The 22,617-nt window shown below is 47.8% G+C and overlaps 1 protein-coding gene and 1 non-coding gene across 5 annotated transcripts in view; both read left to right on the top strand.

Moving 5' to 3' along the window:
- Nfkb1 (nuclear factor kappa B subunit 1) overlaps positions 1-20,966 on the top strand; it is a 115,015-nt gene extending 94,049 nt beyond the window's left edge. For 2 of the 4 annotated variants that reach the window (NM_001276711.2, NM_001415012.1), the window contains 11 exon segments: positions 1,165-1,353; positions 2,473-2,614; positions 4,735-4,849; positions 11,015-11,216; positions 11,649-11,818; positions 12,111-12,213; positions 14,272-14,396; positions 15,096-15,162; positions 15,441-15,613; positions 16,398-16,575; positions 20,122-20,966. In NM_001276711.2, the coding sequence (NP_001263640.1) occupies positions 1,165-1,353; positions 2,473-2,614; positions 4,735-4,849; positions 11,015-11,216; positions 11,649-11,818; positions 12,111-12,213; positions 14,272-14,396; positions 15,096-15,162; positions 15,441-15,613; positions 16,398-16,575; positions 20,122-20,282 (1,625 nt within the window). In that variant the 3' untranslated portion in view covers positions 20,283-20,966. 4 annotated transcript variants of the gene reach the window in all.
- Positions 20,967-21,518: 552 nt separating this feature from the next.
- Positions 21,519-21,625, top strand: LOC120101140 (U6 spliceosomal RNA). Its single transcript, XR_015678458.1, has one exon. It is a non-coding gene; the product is annotated as a U6 spliceosomal RNA (small nuclear RNA).
- Positions 21,626-22,617: the final 992 nt, after the last annotated feature.

The raw sequence follows: 22,617 nt of genomic DNA, 5'->3' as shown, positions 1-22,617 counted from the left end.
GGCTTTAGACAGAAGATACAGACTTGGCTATGCAAACGTGGAAATGCCACCTTCATGCCTGTCCCTTCACCTCACATCCCACCCTCTTGAAATCAGTTTTTGTTGTGTGGAGTCGGGCTGTTTCCACTCTCAGGCATCCTCTGAGTAGCTGTGGTTACAGGCTGCTCATGGCTTCTATAAACCATTCTTTGGTACCATGGAAATCATTCTATAAAGTCTCTTCATACATAGCGCCTATTCATGCCAGATGCACACATCACTGTAATCTTTTTTTAAAGATCTTAACTGACATTATAGTTTTATCCTATAATCAGGTCACCATTCGTCCCATAAAACAGAATTCCCATTACCCACAACCTCATGACCCCTGTGCATGGCGAACACTAAGCCCAGCCCCTTCTCGACAGAGGTGAGCTTCAGAAACTCTCGGAAGACACAGCAGCAGGATCAGGTTCTGTACCAGGTCTGCCCGGGAGTCTGACCTGTCGCACTGTCACATAACATGGTTCCGACAGCAACCATATTCAGACATGGCACACAAGAAGGGGCCACACGGAAGGGGAATGAGCTCTGCACAGCTCCCTTCCCTCGTTACTCAGCGTTAGGAAAGAAAATAACCTTACACTCCAACCGGCTCTCAGCGTGCAGAACTTTCTCTCACGTTTCTTCTTCACAGGTAACCGAACTGAGATTCATTTCTTGTTTCTCTCTGGTTTTGTTTGAGAGAGAATGTCACTGTGTGACCTTGACCTTGTGGGACATTTTGGGTGGGACTCGCCAAATCTGGCTTCAGAAATAAGATGTGAGTGTTGGAAAGACAAGCTTTTGAATTGTTTCTGAATGTTTGAACTATGTCTGAAACAGCCCAGGTGTTACGGCGCACATCTTTGCACTTGGCAGGCAGAGCCAGGCCAACTGCTTGTGAGTTCAAGGCCAGCCAAAGCTACACAGCAAAGCCCTGTCTGAAAGAGTAAAGAAATAAGGAAATATAAGATATGTCCAGAACACGTTATTTATGTTATAAATATTTATAGTTTTCCATTTTCAGCCAACATCCCTCCTTCCTGTTTTCCTTCCTTCTGCCCTGTGTCAAGACAGTGAGTTATAGCTCAATTAAAAGATTTTTACTAAGAAAAACACTGATGTTTTTGCACTTTTTCCTAGGCACCATAAACACCAAATTTAAAAACGAGCCTAGAGATTGTGCCAAGAGTGACGACAGGGAGATTCTGAATCCCCCTGAGAAAGAAACACAAGGTGAGGGGCCCAGCCTGTTCATGGCCAGCACCAAGACCGAAGCAATTGCCCCGGCATCCACCATGGAAGACAAGGAAGAGGATGTGGGGTTTCAGGGTAGGTGAACGTGCCCACGAGGGTTTCCAGGGACAGCTGGGGAGGGTGCAATTCTAGGTACAGGAAGCTGTCTCCAGAAGACAGGTTTCCTTCCTGCTGATCTAAAGCTGATGGGTCAGCATCTCGTTTGAGTGCTCTGTGCGGTGCCCTGGGCCTTGCAAGAGAGGCGTCTTGTAGAACCATTCACCTTTGCAGCATCAGATCTGACTATAAAATGCAGAAACTTGCACGTACATTGTCCAGTCATATGCAGTTCTGGGTATGAGAAGAGGCAACTCACGTTGTCCCTGGCCCAGGTCACAAGGAAGTTTCCATGTCCTTCACGTGCCTCCCAGCAGCCAGCTCAGCTGCCTCCTTGAAGATGTTTGCCCGAAAATGGGACTTTTCCTTCTTTTCTTTTGCCCTCCTTGAAGAAGCAGAATGAAAAGGAAATGCTTCCTGAGAGCAGGTCTCATTAGCATATGAGTCATAATTCTAGGTCAGAAGCGGTCTGTGAAGAGATAGTAACTATTTAGACATGGTGACCATACATAGTAACTGTTTAGACATGGATGGTGACCGTACATGGTTACTGTCTTGCACTGTCCTTTTATTCTGTTTCTTAAATACCTCCCTTGACATGCACAGTATATGTCTACCGAGCCATATCAAAACAGGCTAGATCGTCCATTTGTGCTGAGGTCCCAGTTTGCCATCCCTTGACCTTAAGGCAATAAATTTTCCAAAAATGCTAGGGCTTTCTTTCTGAGTCTGCCTGGGACTGGAAGGGCATGTTCCTTCACTTTAGCTCAGACTGGATTCCAGAAGAGAATTTGTTTACAAAAATGATTGTTTATTCAAAATTATGCCAAAGTCCGAGTACCCTGAGATTGGTTGCTCCCCTTAAATCACTGACGCTGATTGTTCTTCTTAAAATAGCAGTTATATCTAGGTGGCTCCTCTCGGCCCACAGACACTTTAAAATCAAACTCTTAACTGTATCGTCTGTCAGTGAGACAATGCCCAACTGTGCCTTTCTCTAGTCAACACAACCCAGAAGCGCCAAAAGGAGCTTTTTTCAGCTACACACGTAGGGCGAGCAAGTGAGACTTAGCTGTGGTTGTGGACATTGCCTTGCAGATAACCTCTTTCTTGAGAAGGCGCTGCAGCTCGCCAAGCGGCATGCCAACGCCCTCTTCGACTACGCGGTTACGGGAGATGTGAAGATGCTGCTGGCGGTACAGCGCCATCTCACCGCGGTGCAGGATGAGAACGGGGACAGGTGAGTGGAGTGGGGACGGCTGCACAGCAAATGCTGTCTCACACAGCAAATGATAGGGATAAGCAAGGATGCTGCTGGTGCAAGCCGCCTACAGAGGGAACACTCTGGGGCTGTAGTCAAAACAGAGCTCTGCCCTCATCAGACAAGGCCTCCAGTGTGCTGCCTCCCTGGGCGAGAAGACTCAAGTGTGTGAGCATGTTAATTTTAAACCCTTGCCTTGTGTGTAAAATAATGTTGAGAAAACTATTGACAGTCCCACCAAGTCCCTGAAGCGTTATTGTCACAGTGTACCCAAGGGAGAGCCTGGTAAAGACATTAGTACAGTAACTAAGAGGCAATGCCTTTCTTCCCTAGCTCCTGGCTGCTTCTCTGTGGTCTCTAGTGTGTGAGAGGACCAGACTCTGCCTCAGCTCCAGGCCAGGCTGCGTGGGAGTCTGAAATTCCAGACGCCATGCCTGCTCTCTATTCCTGAGGTTCCGTTTGCAAAGGCACCTGGCTCCTTCCTAAAGTGTTCTCTTAGTCCTTCCATTGAGCCTTCTGAAATGAGCTAAAAGCCTATAAAAATAGCCAGAGACAGCAGTCTTGAGATTCAAGTGCTTTATCTAAGGGGGTCCTAAAATAGCATTAACGCTGAAAAGGAGTCCTTTTCTGTGGCAGCATTTGGGAGTGCCGTGATAAGTCTCAGTTTAAAAACAAAATGCTTTAGGAGGATGCCAACCTCAGGGGTTTCGTACAGAGACCTTTGTCCCCGTCACTTGCAGTGTAACTAAGGATGTGGTATAACCGCTGGCCTTGTCCTACAGTACAAGAGGAACCCAGACAACCTTCTCTGTAAAAAGCCCTGAATAGCAGAAGGCGCCTTTAGCGGGAAATCATCCCGTTAGCATTCAATAGCAAATAACCACAAAACAGAGCGGATAACCAGGGCGCACACCCATCGGCACCTCAGGTGCCATCTTTAAGGACTGGCTCAGCTCATGAGTAATGAGGGCAAGCATGGTAGGAAGTGGAACACTGATTTCTGAAAGACGTAAGGATACATGTATGGACACTAGATGGCCATGGGGCAGCCGAGACAGTGGCCAGCATTGCCTAAGTGAGGACACTACACAGAGCCTCGTCCAAGACTTCAACAAGCAGGCTCTCTGAGAGGCTAGGGGTGTGAGACCTGGGAGACACAGAAGACCCACTCAGAAGTGTAGATAAGGAAATATCCTGGTTTCTCATATTTATTCAGCTTGCCATATTTGGACCCCGTCACCATTAGTCATCATAGAAAATACAATAAGGAAAAAATATAGAACCCTCTGGTACTGGGGAAATTCCCCCAGGGGTATGAGGATCTGAGGGGGAGGGGATGCTCTTCTGTGAAGCTCTGAGCTGCACGTGGAAATGTTGAAGTAGCTTTTGAAGCCCTCTTACTCGATGTGTGAACGTCTCCATCACTTCTCCATCACGTCTCACAAGCCTCACTTCTGTCAGGGTTCCATCAGGAGCCACACTGAAGCCTGAGGTGTGGCTGCAGTGCCTCTCATCAAAGCACGCACGCTTCACTTGTAGTCAACACCGACACAGGATCCTCTAAAGAGCAACTTTGTGGTCTTCCCTGAGAAGTATTGCTACATGAAATCCTTCAGGGATAAGTAACAAGATCTTGCTTAAAAACAGAAGTCACTTCTCGTTGTTTCGGAGGAACGGAGCTCACTCAGCAACTGAGTTTTCCTGAGCTGTCCCTACGCCTGGGCATTGCCTTTGTTCATGGTCTGTCAGGGAAAGACCAGGGAGAGCTGCCTGAGTCTGAGTCACAGAGACAGAGCTGGCTTGGAGCTTAAGGCCATTTGGTCTCCCACCAACAGGGCAGGTGCCTTTGCACTTCACGTGTCTGGTCAGACATTAACACTCCCACGGCCAGGTGGGCACAATCAGCATGTAGTAATCTGCAATGGGCAGTGGGAGAAATCCTCCAGAGAAATCATGTCACCTCATATCAGTACATGGGAGGGCCAAAGAAAGCTATGCGTAACACTTAGATTCAGTCTTCAGTTCTGTCGTTTCTTGACTTTTTTGTTACTGTCACTCGTTGAGCCCCCAGTTAATTATCACCACCGTGTTCATTCCAGTGTCCTACACTTAGCCATCATCCACCTTCATGCTCAGCTCGTGAGGGATCTGCTAGAAGTGACATCTGGTTCGATCTCTGATGACATCATCAACATGAGAAACGATCTGTATCAGGTAAGCAGCCACCTCAAGACAGTCAAGAAGAGAAAAGGTTTACTTTGTAATACATGTGTGTGCTGTTATCGGTAACAGGAAACAAGGAAACAACATCCTTTCATAAGTGGTATCTTAAAAGTATCTTTAGCTGGGAAAGCTATTTTATAAAGAGACGAGTAGGATCATGGATTTGATGACAATCACGCTGCATGGAAATTCACTATCTTCTAGAAAAGCAAACTTTAAGATCTAGAAGTCAGAGTTGATAGTTTTGAGGGAGAATCTAGGGGAGGAAAGTCACAGCTGTCAGGAGAGACAGAGTCAAAAAGAAAATCAAGTTTCAAAACGCAGTACTTTGTGAGAATTTTGAGGTCCGAGGAAGGGTATTTACAGTATGTGTGGAGGAAAGGCTCTGAGGTCAGCTCCTGGAGAGGTGAAAGGCTGTAACAGGAAGAGGAACCAGCTCAGGTTTGAGAAGGTAGGGAGGACGGAAAACTCCAGGAGAAACCAGCTAGAGATGGTGGCACAGTCAACTGAGGATAGATGAAGATGTTGAGGTAAAGCAAATCAGAAACTCCAGGAGCAGAAATAGGACTGTGGCCTGCTCTGAGGCCTCCTTCCTCCCTCACCTCTAATTCTCTCCAGCCCTTTTGTGCCCCTACCCCTTCCTACCCCTCCCTGTCTCCTACCCCTCCCCTTCTAACCCTCTTCCTCTCCTACTCTACCCCCTCCTCTTCTTCCCCCTCCCCCGTTCCTACCCCACCCATTCTCCTACCCCTCTACCCTTCCTATCCCACCCATTCTCCTACCCCTCCCCCCTTTCTACCCTACCCACTCTCCTACCCCTACCCCTCTCCTACCCCTCCATTTTTCTGGGTCTGTTGGTCTTTTCCTCTTGTTGGCTTTTATGTATCTCTGAACTCACTTGCCCAGTGTGTCTTTCTGATCCCACAGCCAGGATGGTGCTGAGACCTCTGCTTCCAGGTTATGTTGCTTTCATTGCCAAACTGTGGCCAATAACCATGCATAATTTGTGCTTAGAAGAGACAAGAACTAGTGGAGTTCTTACTTGGTGTTTGTTTGTTTATATGGGTTTTGGTTTTGGTTTTTTTGGTGGTTTTTTTTTTTTTTTGGTTCATTTTGGTGCTTGGGACTACACTCAGAACTGAGCGCATACCCTTCCATACAACCACGCTAACTCCATTTTTTTTTATTATTATTAACTTGAGTATTTCTTATATACATTTCGAGTGTTATTCCCTTTCCCGGTTTCCGGGCAAACATCCCCCTCCCCCCTCCCCTTCCTTATGGGTGTTCCCCTCCCAACCCTCCCCCCATTGCCGCCCTCCCCCCATAGACTAGTTCACTGGGGGTTCAGTCTTAGCAGGACCCAGGGCTTCCCCTTCCACTGGTGCTCTTACTAGGATATTCATTGCTACCTATGGGGTCAGAGTCCAGGGTCAGCCCATGTATCGCTAACTCCATTTTTAAAACAAGTTATTCAAGTTGTTATATCCACGGTTCTCCCTCTCCCTCCTCCTCCCCCCCACCCCCCCACACACACACATAGCCCAGGATGGCATTGAACTATCAGTGTCCCACCTCAGTCTCCTGAGTATGGGATTGACAAGCTCATATCGCAGTTCCTGGCATGTGATGTCATGTTAAATTTTAAAAAATAATAATAATCATTATTTTAAAGGAAATTAGAAACAATGAGATGACTCAGTGGATGCAGTATTTGTGGTGCGAGTGTGAGGACCAGTGTTCAGATCTCCAGACCAGACCATCACCGAGCCAGATTTAGTAGCAGCAACCTCCTATCTTGTCAGGAGGCAAGCACCTTGCATATGCATCGAGGAACAAAACATTGTGGAAGGCAAGAAACAATACCCATGTTATCCTCTGACCTCTGCATGCACGTCCCTGAACGCACACACTCAACGAAGGAAAGAAAGCAAGGAAGGAAGGAAGAAAATTATCTACACATACTCACTAAAACAAAGAGCTGAAGCATTTTTATTTTAAAAGAAATCATTAAATTACTTCTTTTTTTTAATTCAATATTTTAAAGTTACTTTGAAAAATACGAACAGGAGGCTGGAAGTGGATCACATGTTTAAAGCTTTAGCTCTGGTCCCCCACACCAAAGAAAAGGCTGACGAACCTGTTGGCCTGCAGCTCTCAGTTCTCAGCCGAGTAGCTCTCCTCACAGAGGAGTGCAGTTGCTTTCTGCAGGACTCTCCGAATTTCTGTCTGCAGTGACTCATGTCCAGGGGGAGCTTGGGGCTTTCACAGAATCGTGAAATAACTAGGATCAGGTATTACTTTAAATGTATACCTCAAGATCGGTTTTCCTCAGGCTTCCATGCCATCTTGGGGTACTATAGGTATTTGGAAAGTCATTGGGTCCCAAAAGTTTAATTTTCCAAACTTTTAGGCAGATTTTAAAACTATCTATTGAACCTTTGTGAGCTTCACGCCATGCATCCCAGTCTTGCTCATCTCCCCATCTCCTCATGTCTGCCTTCCGCCCTGCAGCCTCCCCACAAAATAAAAAAAAAACACTCAAATAACAGGAAAAACAAAAGCAAAAAAAAAAAAAGCATAGAAAACATCTCAATATGGAAGCCGTAGTATGTCACAGTGTGTCCCACAGTGTACCCCTCTGTCCACACACCTTCACTTGCAAATGTTCATTGCAGTGAATCACTGGTCCTCTGTGACACCACGGTTACTGGATCCTCATGGAGACTCCTCTGCATTGCTATTTCCCCATGTCGTGGAGATCCTGCAGCTTTGACTGACCCTTTCACACATCTCAACCATTTGCAGATGATATAGATTTTGGGGTGAGTCATCTCAGAACCCTGGATCTGGGCCTAGGGAGTAGCTGAGCTGGTCAGCCCACTGGCTCTCCTTCATCCACACCACCAGGGTGAGCTCTCCAACACTGCTCTGGCTGAGCCACCCAAGTGTGGCCATCAGCAGGAGTCAGAGTCAGCCCTCCTGGTGGCTCACCCACACCCATGCCTCCAGAGCCAGCTCTCCTGTGCTGCCTAGAGTGTGGTGCCCACTCTCCCAAGTGCTGCAGTCTGTGAGGGGCAGGGCTGGTTCTCCAGCTCTCACACCCTCACGGAGGACATCACCCCCGCACCCCCGCCACCTCATGGCAGACACTGGCAGATTGCCTTTTTAACCATCACAAATATAAGAATAAACTGAAGAAGAGGAAGTGGTTACTTCCCAGTCTTCCTTGCAAAAACTGCTTCCCTCCGCTGCTGGAGGTTGGATTCAGGAAGCCCTGTTGGCTGTTGGCAATAGGATCTGTGGAAGCAGGCTCCATTGTGTGTGAACCAGCTCTTCATGTTTGGAACCTCTCCAGTGTGCGTAAGCCAAAGGCCTCTCTGATTTGGAGCCCCCAGACCCTTCTGCTCCCCTATTTTTTCCACCTTAGCCTCAGGGACTAAGTGACCGGCAGCTTTTGTGTTTCTGGTAACTGTTGAGTTTCTTTGTTTGGCTTTGTGGGGTTGTTTTGTTTTGTTTTGTTTTGTTTTGTTTTGTTTTGTTTGAGAGAGGATCTTCCTGTGTTTGAGACTGGCCTAGAACTTGCTGTGTAACCCAGGTTGACACAGAACTGTCAATCCTATGTTTTCTTGGGTGCCAGGACCACAGATAGTTTCCCCACACCCAGCTTGAGAACTATTTTTTTTAATTTGTTTTTTTTTTCCTTTGGTTTGGTTTTGCTTTGTTATTGTCGTTTAGACAAGATCCTACAATATAATGCAGACAAAATTAGAACTCACTATGTAGGCCAAAATGGCCCAAAATTTATGGCAATCCTCCTGCCTCAGAGTCCTCTGAGCTGGAATTACAGATCTGCACCATCACACATGAGGTAATAACTATTCTTGACAGAACAGTATACAGTCCTCTAAGTAATTTGGATTACTTGTAAGTTATCTCAAACACTCTCCCCACCTATCTCCCACTAATCATGGTACATTTCAGTGGCCATCTGTCGGAACCCACTTCCTCCCTAGAGTAGCCCAAGTGTGGCATAGAAAGGATGGAGTCTGAAGTAAGTCTTTAAACTGCGTTCCCCTCCTGCATCCTCCAGTGTGTGAGTGACGTTGGCCATTTACGTGTGTTAGCTCCCACAGAATGTGTCCCAGACTTGCTATTGCCATATTTGTAGTTATTGTAAGTTCATTATAAGCACAATTTTGAAATAACATAGAAGTTGATACTTTTGGGAACCCAGAATCGCCTTTGCATAGACTCTGACAGGTCCCCGTTCTCAAGAGTACTTTTCCGGGTGTTGCCTACAGACATGTGCTCTGGAAAGACTTGTATTCTTTAGTGTACTCGCATGCAGTCTGCACAGTTTTACACATACATTTCCTACCCCACACCAGCCTTTCCCTTTAAGTTTCAATTTAAAGTACTTTCCCAATTCATAACTTTTGCAAAATTAAACTGAGAGGACCTATATATCCCTCCACCCCCCCCCCACCCCACTCCCGAGATTGAACCAAAAGTTCACCTCCTAGTTTCCCCCCAGCAGTCACATCCTATTTAACACGATGTTACAATTAGAAAATTGAAACAGGCCCTAGTCACATTTCACTCTTCGTATGTGCATATGTACATGGATAGCTCTCTAAGACTTTTTCCCTAAGCCAAACATGGCTGCATATGTGTTAGTTCCTGTTCTTCAGGAGGCTGAGTCAGGAAGAATCCTTGAATATAGATGTCCAGTGCAGGCTGGGCAGAAAGCAAGACTGTCTCTAAACGGAGTGAATTGTTGAACAAGTAGTCAATCCATGTGTACGTAGATTGTGGATGTGTGCGTAGCGTTGTACTGTGTCCTGTCTTGGCTCTCTACGGCATTTATCCATCAGTTCCATGGACAGCGTGTTTGTTCTCATTGCTTCTGAGGAGAATGCTGCAGTAAGCACCTGCACCATGCCTACCTGTCCATCTGTGACAGAAGCGGGTTACTAGGACAGTTTGAACACTGAGCTCCACAGATCGATTCTAGGGATATCTTGAGCCACACATTTTATACGAGTTTAAGATACAATCCTAGGGGTTAAGATCTAGACACCTAAAGTATCACCGTGGTGATTTGTGTTGGTGGCCCACCTGCCGCTGCCTCTCCAGCGGGAACTAATTATTCCCTGAATGGGAGTCCTCACTACGCAGCCTGGAGTTCACTGTAAAGCTCCAGCGAGACAGACTGGCTGACACTGAAAGGTGTCACTCTCCATCAGTGACCTCAGTTCTTTGACGGACACTTTCATGATTGTGTTGACCTTGCTCGTTTCTGAAAACAGTTTTCCATGCATCCTCCTTACACCCACAGAAGCACAACTTTGTAGTCAGGGTAGTCAGAAAGACTTTCCTGTACCTTTTATGCACAGTAGCTGGGGTTGTTTTCCGCCTGAGCTTTCTTGGGGCGAGTGTTGTATTGGGTGGCTGTGCCAAGGAGAACCCGGCAATACCTTTGGTAGCACGGCAGTATCGCTTGTAACTGTGGCTCTCTTGAAGCCAGCCTGTAGCACCGTGTTCTGGTTTACCATGTGTATTTCCATACTATTGTGAAGGACGGCCCCTTTCTTGATTGCTTTCTTTTAATAGTGTATTTACATTTCCTTGTTAAAACCACAGCATTGGGGGCTGCAAAGATGGCTCAGTGGTTTAGAGCACTGACTGCTCTTCCAGAGGTCCTGAGTTCAAATCCCAGCAACCACACGGTGGCTCACAACCATCTGTAATGGGATCTGGTGCCCTCTTCTGGTGTGTCTGAGGACAGCGATAATGTACTTATATATAATAAATAAATGAATCTTAAAGAAAAAAAAAAAAACACAGCATTGGTTGGATTTGACAATGTGTAGAATTACCAGGTATAGATTCCTATCAGAAATTCAAAAAAGCTTAATTTTACTTCTACATGGCTTAAAAAATCATTTAGTAAAACTACTAAGCATTTTAAGTTTATTCTATAACCCTGACTGTTGGATGCTGGTGCCCTTCTTGGGCCTTTGAGCCTGGCATGTGGAACAGAAAGCCCCTTGAATGACAGATGTCCCTGCAGCGTGACTCCATGGCATAGTTCTGAAGCCAGGGGTTACAGATGTTCATAACCAACGGCTCTCCTGCCCCTTCTCTATGTAGACACCTTTGCACTTGGCCGTGATCACCAAGCAGGAAGATGTGGTGGAGGACTTGCTGAGGGTTGGGGCTGACCTGAGTCTTCTGGACCGCTGGGGCAACTCTGTCCTGCACCTAGCTGCCAAAGAAGGACATGATAAAATCCTCGGGGTCCTACTCAAGAACAGCAAGGCAGCACTCCTTATCAACCACCCCAACGGGGAAGGTAAGGGCAGTCACGCTGCTGGCTAACCTTCCCCTGCCGGCTGCTGCAGAAGAGCTTGGCATTTGGTAAATGCATCTGACTTTCACCATACTCCCCTCTGCCAGCCGGAGTTCCTCAGATGTCGTGGTTATTTCTGCTGTTTACCCTTAAAGATGACTCGGGAAAGTTACTTAGTAAGTGGGAAAGCAGGCCTGGGCAAACACTAGTCTTACAGAAAGCATCACATATGTGGAGAATGTTTATTTGGTAGCTCATTGTCTCCCGTGAGCACAATAGGAGCTCGTGGCTTCTAAAAACAGAACAGTGGACCTTCTGAGCCTTTGAAGCAAGCCCTGAACAAAAACCGGAAGTGCCGTGACCTGGCGGTGTCCCTCCTCCCCACAGCCCAGCTCTGGCAACCTTGCCCACATCTCTGCCTTTGCTTGGCCTTAGGTCTGAATGCCATTCACATAGCTGTGATGAGCAACAGCCTGTCATGTCTGCAGCTGCTTGTGGCTGCTGGGGCAGAAGTCAACGCTCAGGAGCAGAAGTCTGGGCGCACGGCACTGCACCTGGCCGTGGAGTACGACAACATCTCGTTGGCCGGCTGCCTGCTTCTGGAGGTAAAGGACGCCCTTGTGATCTTGAACTAAACGCCCTCAAGGAACTTTGCAAAGAGTGACGCTAGGACCAGCTGTGCTGTCAGCATTCAGCTCTGCCTGGCATCTGCTGGTGCTCAGAGAGGCCACTTCCTGCGTCCCCACCTCCAGCCCAGCTCCCTAACTGGGGGACTTCTCCAGTGACAGAGCCAGCTCAGTCTAGCAATTGGGCTAACAATATAACCTGAGGATCCATGGAGATATGGAGGTAGACAAATGAGCCTTCTGCTAACTCTCTCTTTGTGGGTGGGTTTAGGGTGACGCCCTCGTGGACAGCACCACCTATGATGGGACGACACCTCTACACATAGCAGCTGGAAGAGGGTCCACCAGGCTGGCAGCTCTTCTCAAAGCAGCAGGTAAGATGCTGCTGGTCACTGATGGACATCAGCAAAGCAAACTCTGCCTGCAAGTGCAATGCTGCCTTTGGAAGCTGCACTTCTGCTCTGGGGAAGCCTGGGTAAATGAAAACCGCATGGCTGGTCACACTTCAGCTGCAGTGAGGCTCAGTGTGGCCTGATAACCTGGGGTTGACACCTGTGTTAGTTTCCTCCCCCTGGTTAGCTGTCTATGTCGGGTTGTTCAGGTTGACTCAGTGACTATAAAATCTTAAGCTCTGTCAGTTTCTGGTCCTATTACAAGTCTCCCAGAAGGAACATATCTAAAGACTTCCTTTTGCAAAAAGAGTCTCCGAGAAGCCAAAGTCGTAGGAAAAGCAAACGGGCCATGTATTCGTATTATTGTGCATGAGGCCTTTCCTGTGTTCCAGGCACCGTGTTGACATCTCACATGCAGCCTCCTTTAGCACACGTAATCCTCAGTAACTCTGAGACAAGACATGTTGCTATTCCTATCTTAGAGCCAAGTAGGCAGACTGGAGAGGTGATCAAGCCCCACTCCCAGTGTCTCAGAGAGCTGTGAGTCACAGCGCCACAGCCCAACCTGCAGACTTATCCTCCACACAGTGTTCCTCTCAGTTGGCCTGGGGTTCTTGGGTTCTTCTGGTTAGCTCCCTAGTCCTGTAAAGCACAGGGAGACATTGCAGCTCAGCTCCTGTCTCCAGTGCCTAGTGTGTTTAGTGTTAACACATGGTGGGTGAGATTGGCATTCCGGGCCTGTCCAGACATAACCTGACTTACCTCAGAGGTTGATAAGGGAAGATTTGTGGACGACACACTCTTCACAGATTCAGGCAAAGAGGCCCTGGTTGTGTTGTGCGTGAGTCATTTTGGAAGTCACTTACTATGCTGAAGAGAAAAAAAAAATGTTGTCTCTTAGTCAGACATAGTGACGTACACCTGAAATCTCAACTCTTAGAAAGCTGAGGCAGGAGAATTGCCACAAGCTTAGGTTACCTTGGTCTACATAGTTCCAGGCCAAACCAAGATGCCTAGGGAGGTCCTGTCTCAACAGTAAATGCATGAATAGAATGGCAGCAGTTTTACTCGAATTCCCCCATGGAACGGTGGCAAATAACAGCCACTCTTGGTTAAACACGGAGTTGAACACGTGTAAAAGAGCCAGGACGGCCATGAGAGGCAACTCGCACTACCATTTGGGTTACTTTTTGTGTTTTCTTGCTGGCAGCTGAGGAACAAGCAAGATGCCCAAGACGTGTTAGCACATTTTCCCCATAACAACACATCCTGCCTAGCACAGGGTCCTTGTGGGGTTTATTTCTCCGTGGCTTAAGAACTAGGGCCCCAAAAGTACAGCACTCGAGGATAGAACTGTCCAAGCAGATCTGTCCCACCCAGGCAAGAGAGAGTGTGAGAAGTGTGCATTGGTAGATGTAAGTGTGAAAGTGCAGGGCTTTGCCCCAGGTACATCGTGGCCCTGTAAATTGCCACCTACAAGTCCTCAGGTTAAAATGCATCATTTAGTTAAAAAATTCCAAATCGAGGGAGTCTCAGTCACGCACTTTACATCCCAATCACGGCCTCCCTCCTCCCAGTCCCCCTTCACATAACTCCTCCTCCACCTCTCCCCCTCTGCTTCTCTTTTGTTTGTGATAGTATCCTTGGCTATAGAGGGTACCCAGGATACCTTTCCAGTAGAAGTAAACTAAAATGGTGAAAAATTGTTTTAAATGTCCCCAGAAATGGAAAGCTAGCCCGTAATCGCCTGAATGAGCGAGAGCTAAATTGTCCTTAGAAATGTGAGTCCTGGGGCTGGAGAGATGGCTCAGTGGTTAGGAGCACTGACTGATCTTCCAGAGGTCCTGAGTTCAAGTCCCAGCAACCACATGGTGGCTCACAACCATCTCTAATGTGATCTGCTGCCCTCTTCTGGTGTGCCTGGAGACAGCTATGGTGTACTCATATAAATAAAATGAATAAATAACCCCTTTAAAAAAGAAAAAAAAAGAAATGTGAGTCCTGTGTGCAATCCTAACACTGTGTTGCCTGACTCCATAGGAGCAGACCCCCTGGTGGAGAACTTTGAGCCTCTCTATGACCTGGACGACTCTTGGGAGAAGGCTGGAGAAGATGAGGGAGTAGTGCCAGGCACCACACCCCTGGACATGGCTGCCAACTGGCAGGTGAGCCCTGGCCAGCCCATCTCATGGGTGTTTGGTGGGGAGCCAGGGCTCAGGAATATAAAAACAGATGGTCTTCTTGGCATTCTCTTCCCTGAAGAGCATGCCTTTGTTTCTATGGAGTCTGCTTGCCCGGAGGGTCTCTGTCCTGAAGTGCCTATCCATGCAAGAGGGAGGTCAGCTGAGCCCGAGTTCGAGCTGTTTGCTTAATTGGGTCAGAGTTCAGATGTGAGAGGTTAGAAAGGCACAAAACTCACAGAAGAGTTACCCCATCTAAGCACACAACCAGAATCCCTGCCGTCTCAGTCAGAAGCTAGCTTGCAGAGCTCGGGTAAGCGGTTTCTGCACATACAAATAAACTAGAAATTCTGCTGTGGATTTCCATAAACATATTTAAAACATCCTTAAAACACAACTCAGCTTACAGTTAAAGGAGAAAACACTAGGTGTTTGGGCCAAGAGAAAAGAACCAGAGGGCAGGGTAGGCAGTGTATGGGTCCAAGACAGTCAGATGTGTAGGAGTCTAGACTCTCTGCACCTCTGGGAGCCCGTTTTCTGGGCTGGGTGTCCCTACAAGGAACACAGAAGACCAACCCTTGACATCCCTAAACTGTGTACCGTCAGCAAAGTCGCCTCAGAGAGCGGCAGGATTTTTTTAAATTCATTTCTGTGAGTATTTTCTTATGTTTTTCTATCCGACAGGTATTTGACATACTAAATGGGAAACCATATGAGCCAGTGTTCACATCTGATGACATACTCCCACAAGGTGAGCTGTGGCAGAACAAATTCTCTCAGCCACTGTTGCCCGGTGCTGTGGTTTACAGGAGGAGAGGAGAAGCCAGCCTGGGCCGGGGTGTGCTGCGAACACTCTCGCTTTTATTTTGGAATCTGAGGTCCCTGGAGGAGTGGCTCTGAGCTGCTGCTGCTGGGCAGGGCCTCTGGACTTTGTAGAAGCTTGATTGCCTCCATCAGAAGTTGGATGATGGCATGTCCCCTCAGACTGATTGTCCCGGGAAGGCTAAAGCAGTCACGTTTCCTCCCTAGGGGACATTAAGCAGCTGACAGAAGACACGAGGCTGCAACTCTGCAAGCTCTTGGAAATTCCTGATCCCAACAAGAACTGGGCCACTCTGGCGCAGAAGTTAGGTCTGGGGATATTGAACAATGCCTTCCGGCTGAGTCCCGCCCCTTCTAAAACTCTTATGGACAACTATGAGGTAAGGCACCGCCGTACCATTTAGAGTTGTGCGCAACCATTGGTAGTTGACTGTGCCAACACCACTGAGCGGCACAGCCCTCTCCCCTGCGTTGTAACTTTGTGGAAGGAAACCAGTCGTTGCCTGGGGCATGGGAGGCAAAGGGACCTAGGCCAGGACAGGATGACGCCAGTTTTCCTGAGAAGACTGATTACCTGTCTCTAGGCATTCCCCGTTTTCAAATTCTCAGATCCTTCTTGTAAAAACGACTACTGCCCACATGATGGGGATCCCGCCAAGCTGTGATCGGTGTGCTCATCCCTGTGTCCAAGAGGGGGACCCGGGGCCATGGGTTCATTGTTCTGTGGGGTGACTCCTATTAGAGCAATTCTAAAATAAAAAGTAGAAAAACATGGGGGAGATATTCTGAATGAGGCTGTCATTGATAGCTACTGGATTTCTGTGCATAGACATCACCATAAGCAGCCTCCTGTCTCTGTGAACTCAAAAGCTTCCCCCCCACCTCTTCCCCTCTTTTTTCTTTATCTCTTCACACACACACACACCCATCTTCTCCATCTCCCTCACCCTCCCCTTCCCCATCTCTCCTGTGATTTTTCTGAATGGATTTGATCTAAGATGGGAAGTAGAACCTAAACACTGTGTTTCTTCAGGTCCTCCTTCCCTGCCCTCTCCTAACCGCCAGGCTCTCTGGAGCAGACACAGAGAAGACGAGATAGATGTTGGTGCTTACAGCCTGCAGACAGGCTTGAACACACAGACATACTCTCCCTTTTCCTACCAGGTCTCTGGGGGGACCATCAAAGAGCTGGTGGAGGCCCTGCGACAGATGGGCTACACAGAGGCCATTGAAGTGATCCAGGCAGCCTTCCGCACCCCGGAAACCACAGCCTCCAGCCCCGTGACCACTGCTCAGGCCCACTTGCTGCCTCTCTCGTCCTCCTCCACAAGACAGCACATAGGTAAAGAGGCTGAGAGGTTTCCTTTCCTCTCCGGCAGGGTCTCTGTGCCCTGTGACATGGCACGACACTTCCTTTCCCTAGTCTTTTCCTGGACAGGTCTTCCTACGTGGCATGCCGCTCAGTCCCCGCCGTGCTCCCGTACACACAGACCGGCAGTTCCACAGACACTCACATTGGCATATATGTCACTTAGAATCCCAGGAAACAATGGACACTGCTTCTCATACCTGTTAAATTTAGAGAAAGATTCTAAGAAAGATCCACAGGGGTCACAGGACAACGAGTAGGACCCAGAAAATATGCATACTGTATGACCCTTCCTTCCGGGCCACCACCCCTGGGTCCTCCACCTCCTCCCCGCCTCGGGAGTCTCCTTCCCTCAGCTCCTGCCCTGCTCGTGGCCCTGACTTTGTCTCCCCACAGTAACAGCCTTCCTGTCGTCCCCCCACATACATCTGTACAAATGGATCCTGGGACAGACCCTGAATTATGTCTTGCACTCTGTCTGTGCTTTGTCCAAACTTCAGCACCCTTTCTTTTTGTTCACTTTCTACCCTAACCACAAAACTCCACTGAAACCAGGGAAAGCTAGCAGTACCCAGGCGGGAGGGCTCAGAAGGTGGTGTCTGCCCCAGGGAATCTGCCTACCACCTTCAGCAGGCCCTGGATACCCAATTCTTGTCTCTTTATCCTGTTCTGTCCGTTCCTTCCCCACCTGCTGTGGATAACCTAGTTGATAGGATATAACTTCTCATCTTTAAAATCAGAAATGTAGAGAAAAATAAGACATCACTTCCTTGTTACATCCTTAAGCTGAGTTCAGGATTCTCAGAAGAGTATGAAAGCCACTGCCTACCTCACTGCTGACCCCTGGTGTCCGGTTCGGTCCCCACCTCTCCTAGGCTCTCCTCCAAGTTGCCTGATTTGGCCCTCATCCTGCTCCTCTGTGGCTGCAGCAGTCATAGCTGATAGCCCTCACTAGCAGTGTCTACTCAGGACTTCGTCACCCCGCACCCATTCTGTCACCCACACCCACCCTGCTGCCTCCTCCTTACCACTGTGCATAGGCAGGCCCAGTCCTAAGCTTCCTCCTCTGCAGAGACATCTGTATATCTGTGCATGTATGAGGCCTGTGTGTACATGTTCATGTATGTGTGCACTGGTGTCCTTACAGCCTTTATATACATACTTAGTTCTGGTTTTTTCTCACAACTCCTCGCTTCCCATCCCCCATCCCTGCCCCTGCCCCGTGTCCCCACTTGGACCCTCTTCCTCCCTGTCTCCCCATCTCTCTCCCCACTTTCACATGTGTTCTGTTACCCTCCCTACGCTCACATCCTTTTAAAGCCTGTTTCCCACCCCCTGAAGGCCCCTTCTAGTTCTCTGGCCTCTGCCCACACTCACTCCCACATAAATACGCATACGTGACTGTTGGAAGCTGGGATCCGCACGTGAGAGAGAACGGTATTTATGTCTCTGGGCTTCCTTGATTAGTATTCTCCAGTTCCATCCATTTCCCTGCAAATTTTATCTTTCTTTATGGTCGAATAAATTTTATCATCTGCACACAACTCCTTACTCTTGCACAAACTCACACTGGCCACGTCTGTCAAAAGCATAGCCAGGCTATGACAAAATCTTCCTGGCATCCAGTGCCTCAGGTTCAACCCCAAACGTTTCCTCACCTCATGGCAGATGCCCAGCTCAGCCCATCCTCAATGCTTGCCTGAAATCCACAGTGGCTCCTAGTCAGCCTCTCTGTCCCCTCCGTCCCTCCATCTGTCCTCTGCACCACACCGATGTGACGTGATGGGGCTCCTATCATAATCAAAAACTAAATACTTAGCAGCTAGGAACACAGTGAGGGTGAGAACCTAACTTTGACCTCTGCTGTATCTTTGGGAGGGCCCAGGAGGGTGACAAACATGTGTAATCCCAGTAGTCTGCATGGAGGAGGAACAGACACTGAGAGGGGCGGATCCATGGGGCTCACTGGCCAGTCTCAAAAAAACAAGATGGAGAAGGACCAAGGAAGTCACACAATGTCGACCTCTCCCCACATGCACACATGTGCACACATCCCACAAACACAAAGTGAATTCTTAAATATTGTATTGCATTTCCCTAGTTATGACCAACTTACAAGAAGAGGTTTGGTTGGGCACGAAGTTTATAATTTCTATTGCCTTCGGGGTAAAGCAAAGCCCTTCATCATGGAGGAAGCATGGGGTAGAGGAATCCTACTCATTGTCCAGGGGTGTGGAAGTGCAGAGAGATGGGGAGGAGCCAGAGCACCGGCTCTATTTCAAGGCCACACCCTCAATGACCGAATTTCCTTCTTTGAGGCTCCACCTTCAAAGAGTTGCATCACCTCCAAAGAAAGTCACAGGCTGGAAGCCAGGCCTTTACTTAGCACATGCCTTTGTAGGGCATTGTGATAAAGAGTAAGCCTCTAAATACTGCACAGGCCCCGTTACATAACAGCAAATAAAGACAGCTGATTGGCTGAGTTAACAGCGGCACAGGACTCAGGCATGGCCATGGAGTCTCAGTGCTCCGACACTAAGATTCAGTGACGAGATTCAAGCCTTTTGCTTAGTCAGTGTTGGACTTCTGTTTCTTCAGTTGCTCTATACAGAGATAATCTGCTCTGGTCAGATCCCTGGGGATAAGCTTTCAGTATAGATACATTTTTTTTTTAATAAAACAGCCTCATTGTCTTGCACCAGAAAAACCATTTTCCGCACTGCGTGTTATTTAAAAGTCCGTTCAGCGCAGAGAGGCGTCATTTTTAGTTCCTGCTTCTCTGAGGAGTTGATTTTGCCGTGTGTTCAGCAGTTTCCCCAGCTGTAAGAAAGTAAAATAATAGAGCAGTTAGGAAAACACGCCTCATTTTAAAAAGGAAAACGTGTTTATTCTGAATCAAGAGAACTCAGAGCAGATTCTGACAAACAGAAAGATGGACTCTTGGCCCGCTCTGACCCTGCAGCGGTGCCTAACGTCATTCGACAGCGCCTGCCCTTCACACGGCCAAGCAACATGGACGGCACGGGGCGGGATGTGTGCTGGGTGGAAGCATATCCTTCCGTACAGTAGCCCACCGCAGAGCCTGGGAAGGGAGCCCCGCTTCCACCGCTGTGGAAGGTGTTCTAGTTCTAGTATGGTGCTGTGACTACACTCTCTGGGTTTCTGTCAGCTGCCAGGTCATCCATCACTGACGGATGACAGGGCAGGAACTCAAAGAATTTGAGTCAGAAACTATTGAGGACTGCAGCTGGCAGCCTCGCGGCTCACGCTGAGCTCGCTTTCTTACACAGCTCGGGACTGTGCTGTCTACAGTGGCCCACATCGGTTAACTGTCAGGACCGTCCCCTCAGACATGCCCTCACACCAGTCTCATCTGGCTGGTCCCTCATTTGCACCTCCTTCTGCAGGTGATTCTAGACAGTGTGAGGTTGACAGTTGAAGGGCACGAGGACAGCAGGCAGAACGAAAGCCTCGCCATGGCCTAGCTCAGCCCCTGATGAATCTGTGCTTTCTCCTCAGATGAGCTCCGAGATAATGACAGCGTGTGTGACAGTGGTGTGGAGACATCCTTCCGCAAACTCAGCTTCTCGGAGTCCCTCACTGGAGATGGCCCACTGCTATCTCTGAACAAAATGCCTCACAATTATGGGCAGGAAGGACCTATAGAAGGCAAAATTTAGCCTGCTGGCGGTTCCCCACACTGTAAACCAAAGCCCTGAAAGGCCATCATATCGTTCCGAAGGAGAAGGCAAAAAACGCATCCCAAGGTGCTGGAAGGTCACCGGCCTGCAGGGTCAATCTTGATGTCATTCGAGGCCTTCCGAATTTGGCTTCCTTTCTTGGCTCTGAAATGAAATTTAGTTGTCATATACAGATGGTGTCTAGCAATCACGGCTGCACTCGGTGTGGCTTGGGGTATGGTGGCTTGAGCTTTTCCAGCTGCTATTGGATTACACTTGCTTTGTGTTGTCACTGCTGTCCCTCTGCTGGGTCCCCGCTGTCATTAAGGTATCGCAGTCCCCACCTGGTGTTCTTTCTAGCCATCTACAGTACAGTCATGCACTCAAATTAAGATTAAGGAAAAAGATATTTTTAAGTGAGTAACTTCATGCACAATAAAAAAAAGACATGGCTTTTTCTAATGTGGTTTATCTGTGATTTAAAAAAAAAAAAACACATGAACTTAACAATATTTAAAACCTGCTACAATCAGTGCTGAAAATAGTATTTTCCCCCTTTTCTGCATTTTACTATTGTAAATATGTTTTCTAAATCAAATACTTTAAAAGAAGAAATGTTGGATTTATAAATGCTATTTTTTATTTTACTTTTATAATAAAAGTACAAGCACACTGTTGACCTCATCTTGTCTGGTCTCTGCAGCTACTTTCTCAGAGGAGTCCCTGTCCCAGTGGGAACACCCCACAGCCTGCTTGTCACATCCACATACTCCTTTAGACACATTCCTTTGCTGCTAGAAATGTTCAAACAGACAGCTATGAAACAAAAGTGCTCTACCCCAAGACTGAGGGCAAACCTGACACATTCTGGCCCAGGCACTTTCATCTGGACACCTGGCGTCAGCATTCCATTCCAGACACCATTCCTCTCCAGGGCATTCTTCCTGTGTCTGCAAGGTATAACATACTAAAGCTTCCGTGAGTCCTCTTCTGGATACAATGTGGCCGTTGTATTCATAGCTGACTACACAAAATCTATACAATACATGGTTCTTCATCATGTATGGGAAGGGACTGATGAAACACACACACACACACACACACACACACACACACACACACACACATACACAGAGAGAGAGACAGAGAGAGAGAGAGACAGACAGACAGAGAGACAGAGAGACAGAAACCGGCTGTTAATAGTTGCTAGGTGCTGTTGTAAAAATATAAAAAATTGTGCTCGCTTCGGCAGCACATATACTAAAATTGGAACGATACAGAGAAGATTAGCATGGCCCCTGCGCAAGGATGACACGCAAATTCGTGAAGCGTTCCATATTTTTTTCTTTAAATGAGGAAAAAGAATACCCTTGGCAGGGAAGGGAGAAGCAAAGATTAAAACAGAGACTGAAGGAACACCCATTCAGAGCCTGCCCCACATGTGGCCCATACATATAGAGCCACCCAAATAGACAAGATGGATGAAGCAAAGAAGTGCAGACCGACAGGAGCCGGATGTAGATTGCTCCTGAGAGACACAGCCAGAATACAGCAAATACAGAGGCGAATGCCAGCAGCAAACCACTGAACTGAGAATAGGACCCCCGTTGAAGGAATCAGAGAAAGGACTGGAAGAGCTCGAAGGGGCCCTTATGAACAACAATGCCAAGCAACCAGAGCTTCCAGGGACTAAGCCACTACCTAAAGACTATACATGGACTGACCCTGGACTCTGACCCCATAGGTAGCAATGAATATCCTAGTAAGAGCACCAGTGCAAGGGGAAGCCCTGGGTCCTGCTAAGACTGAACCCCCAGTGAACTAGACTATGGGGGGAGGGCGGCAATGGGGGGAGGGTTGGGAGGGGAACACCCATAAGGAAGGGGAGGGGGGAGGGGGATGTTTGCCCGGAAACCGGGAAAGGGAATAACACTTGAAATGTATATAAGAAATACTCAAGTTAATAAAAAAAAAAATTCAAGTCTGTAAAAAAAAAAAAAAAAAGAATGCCTATAAAGTTAAAAAGAGAACACTAAGTATCATCAGATTAAAAATTGAGTTTAATTAACAACAAAAATATATATATATAAAATTAAAAAAGTATCTTTTAGCCCCACTTAGGTCTGGCACCTCAGTGCCCCAAGATATCTACTGGATATCTTAAGTCTCAGTTAGCAAAGCCTGACTGCTCCATCCCATATCACACTGCCGAAGGCCTCTCTCTGAGCCTGGCAGCAATCTCTCTACCTATCTAGTTCCCAAGGCAGGTTTCCATGCCAGAAACACACATCCCAACTCTGTGGCGGCCCAGACCAGACCAGCCACCGTACACTTT

This window comes from Rattus norvegicus, chromosome 2, assembly GCF_021556685.1.
Source record: "Rattus norvegicus strain SHRSP/BbbUtx chromosome 2, alternate assembly SHRSP_T2T, whole genome shotgun sequence".
Lineage (NCBI taxonomy): Eukaryota > Metazoa > Chordata > Mammalia > Rodentia > Muridae > Rattus > Rattus norvegicus.
The sequence above is the reverse complement of the archived record's forward strand: the minus strand, read 5'-3'. Positions and strand labels throughout refer to the sequence as shown.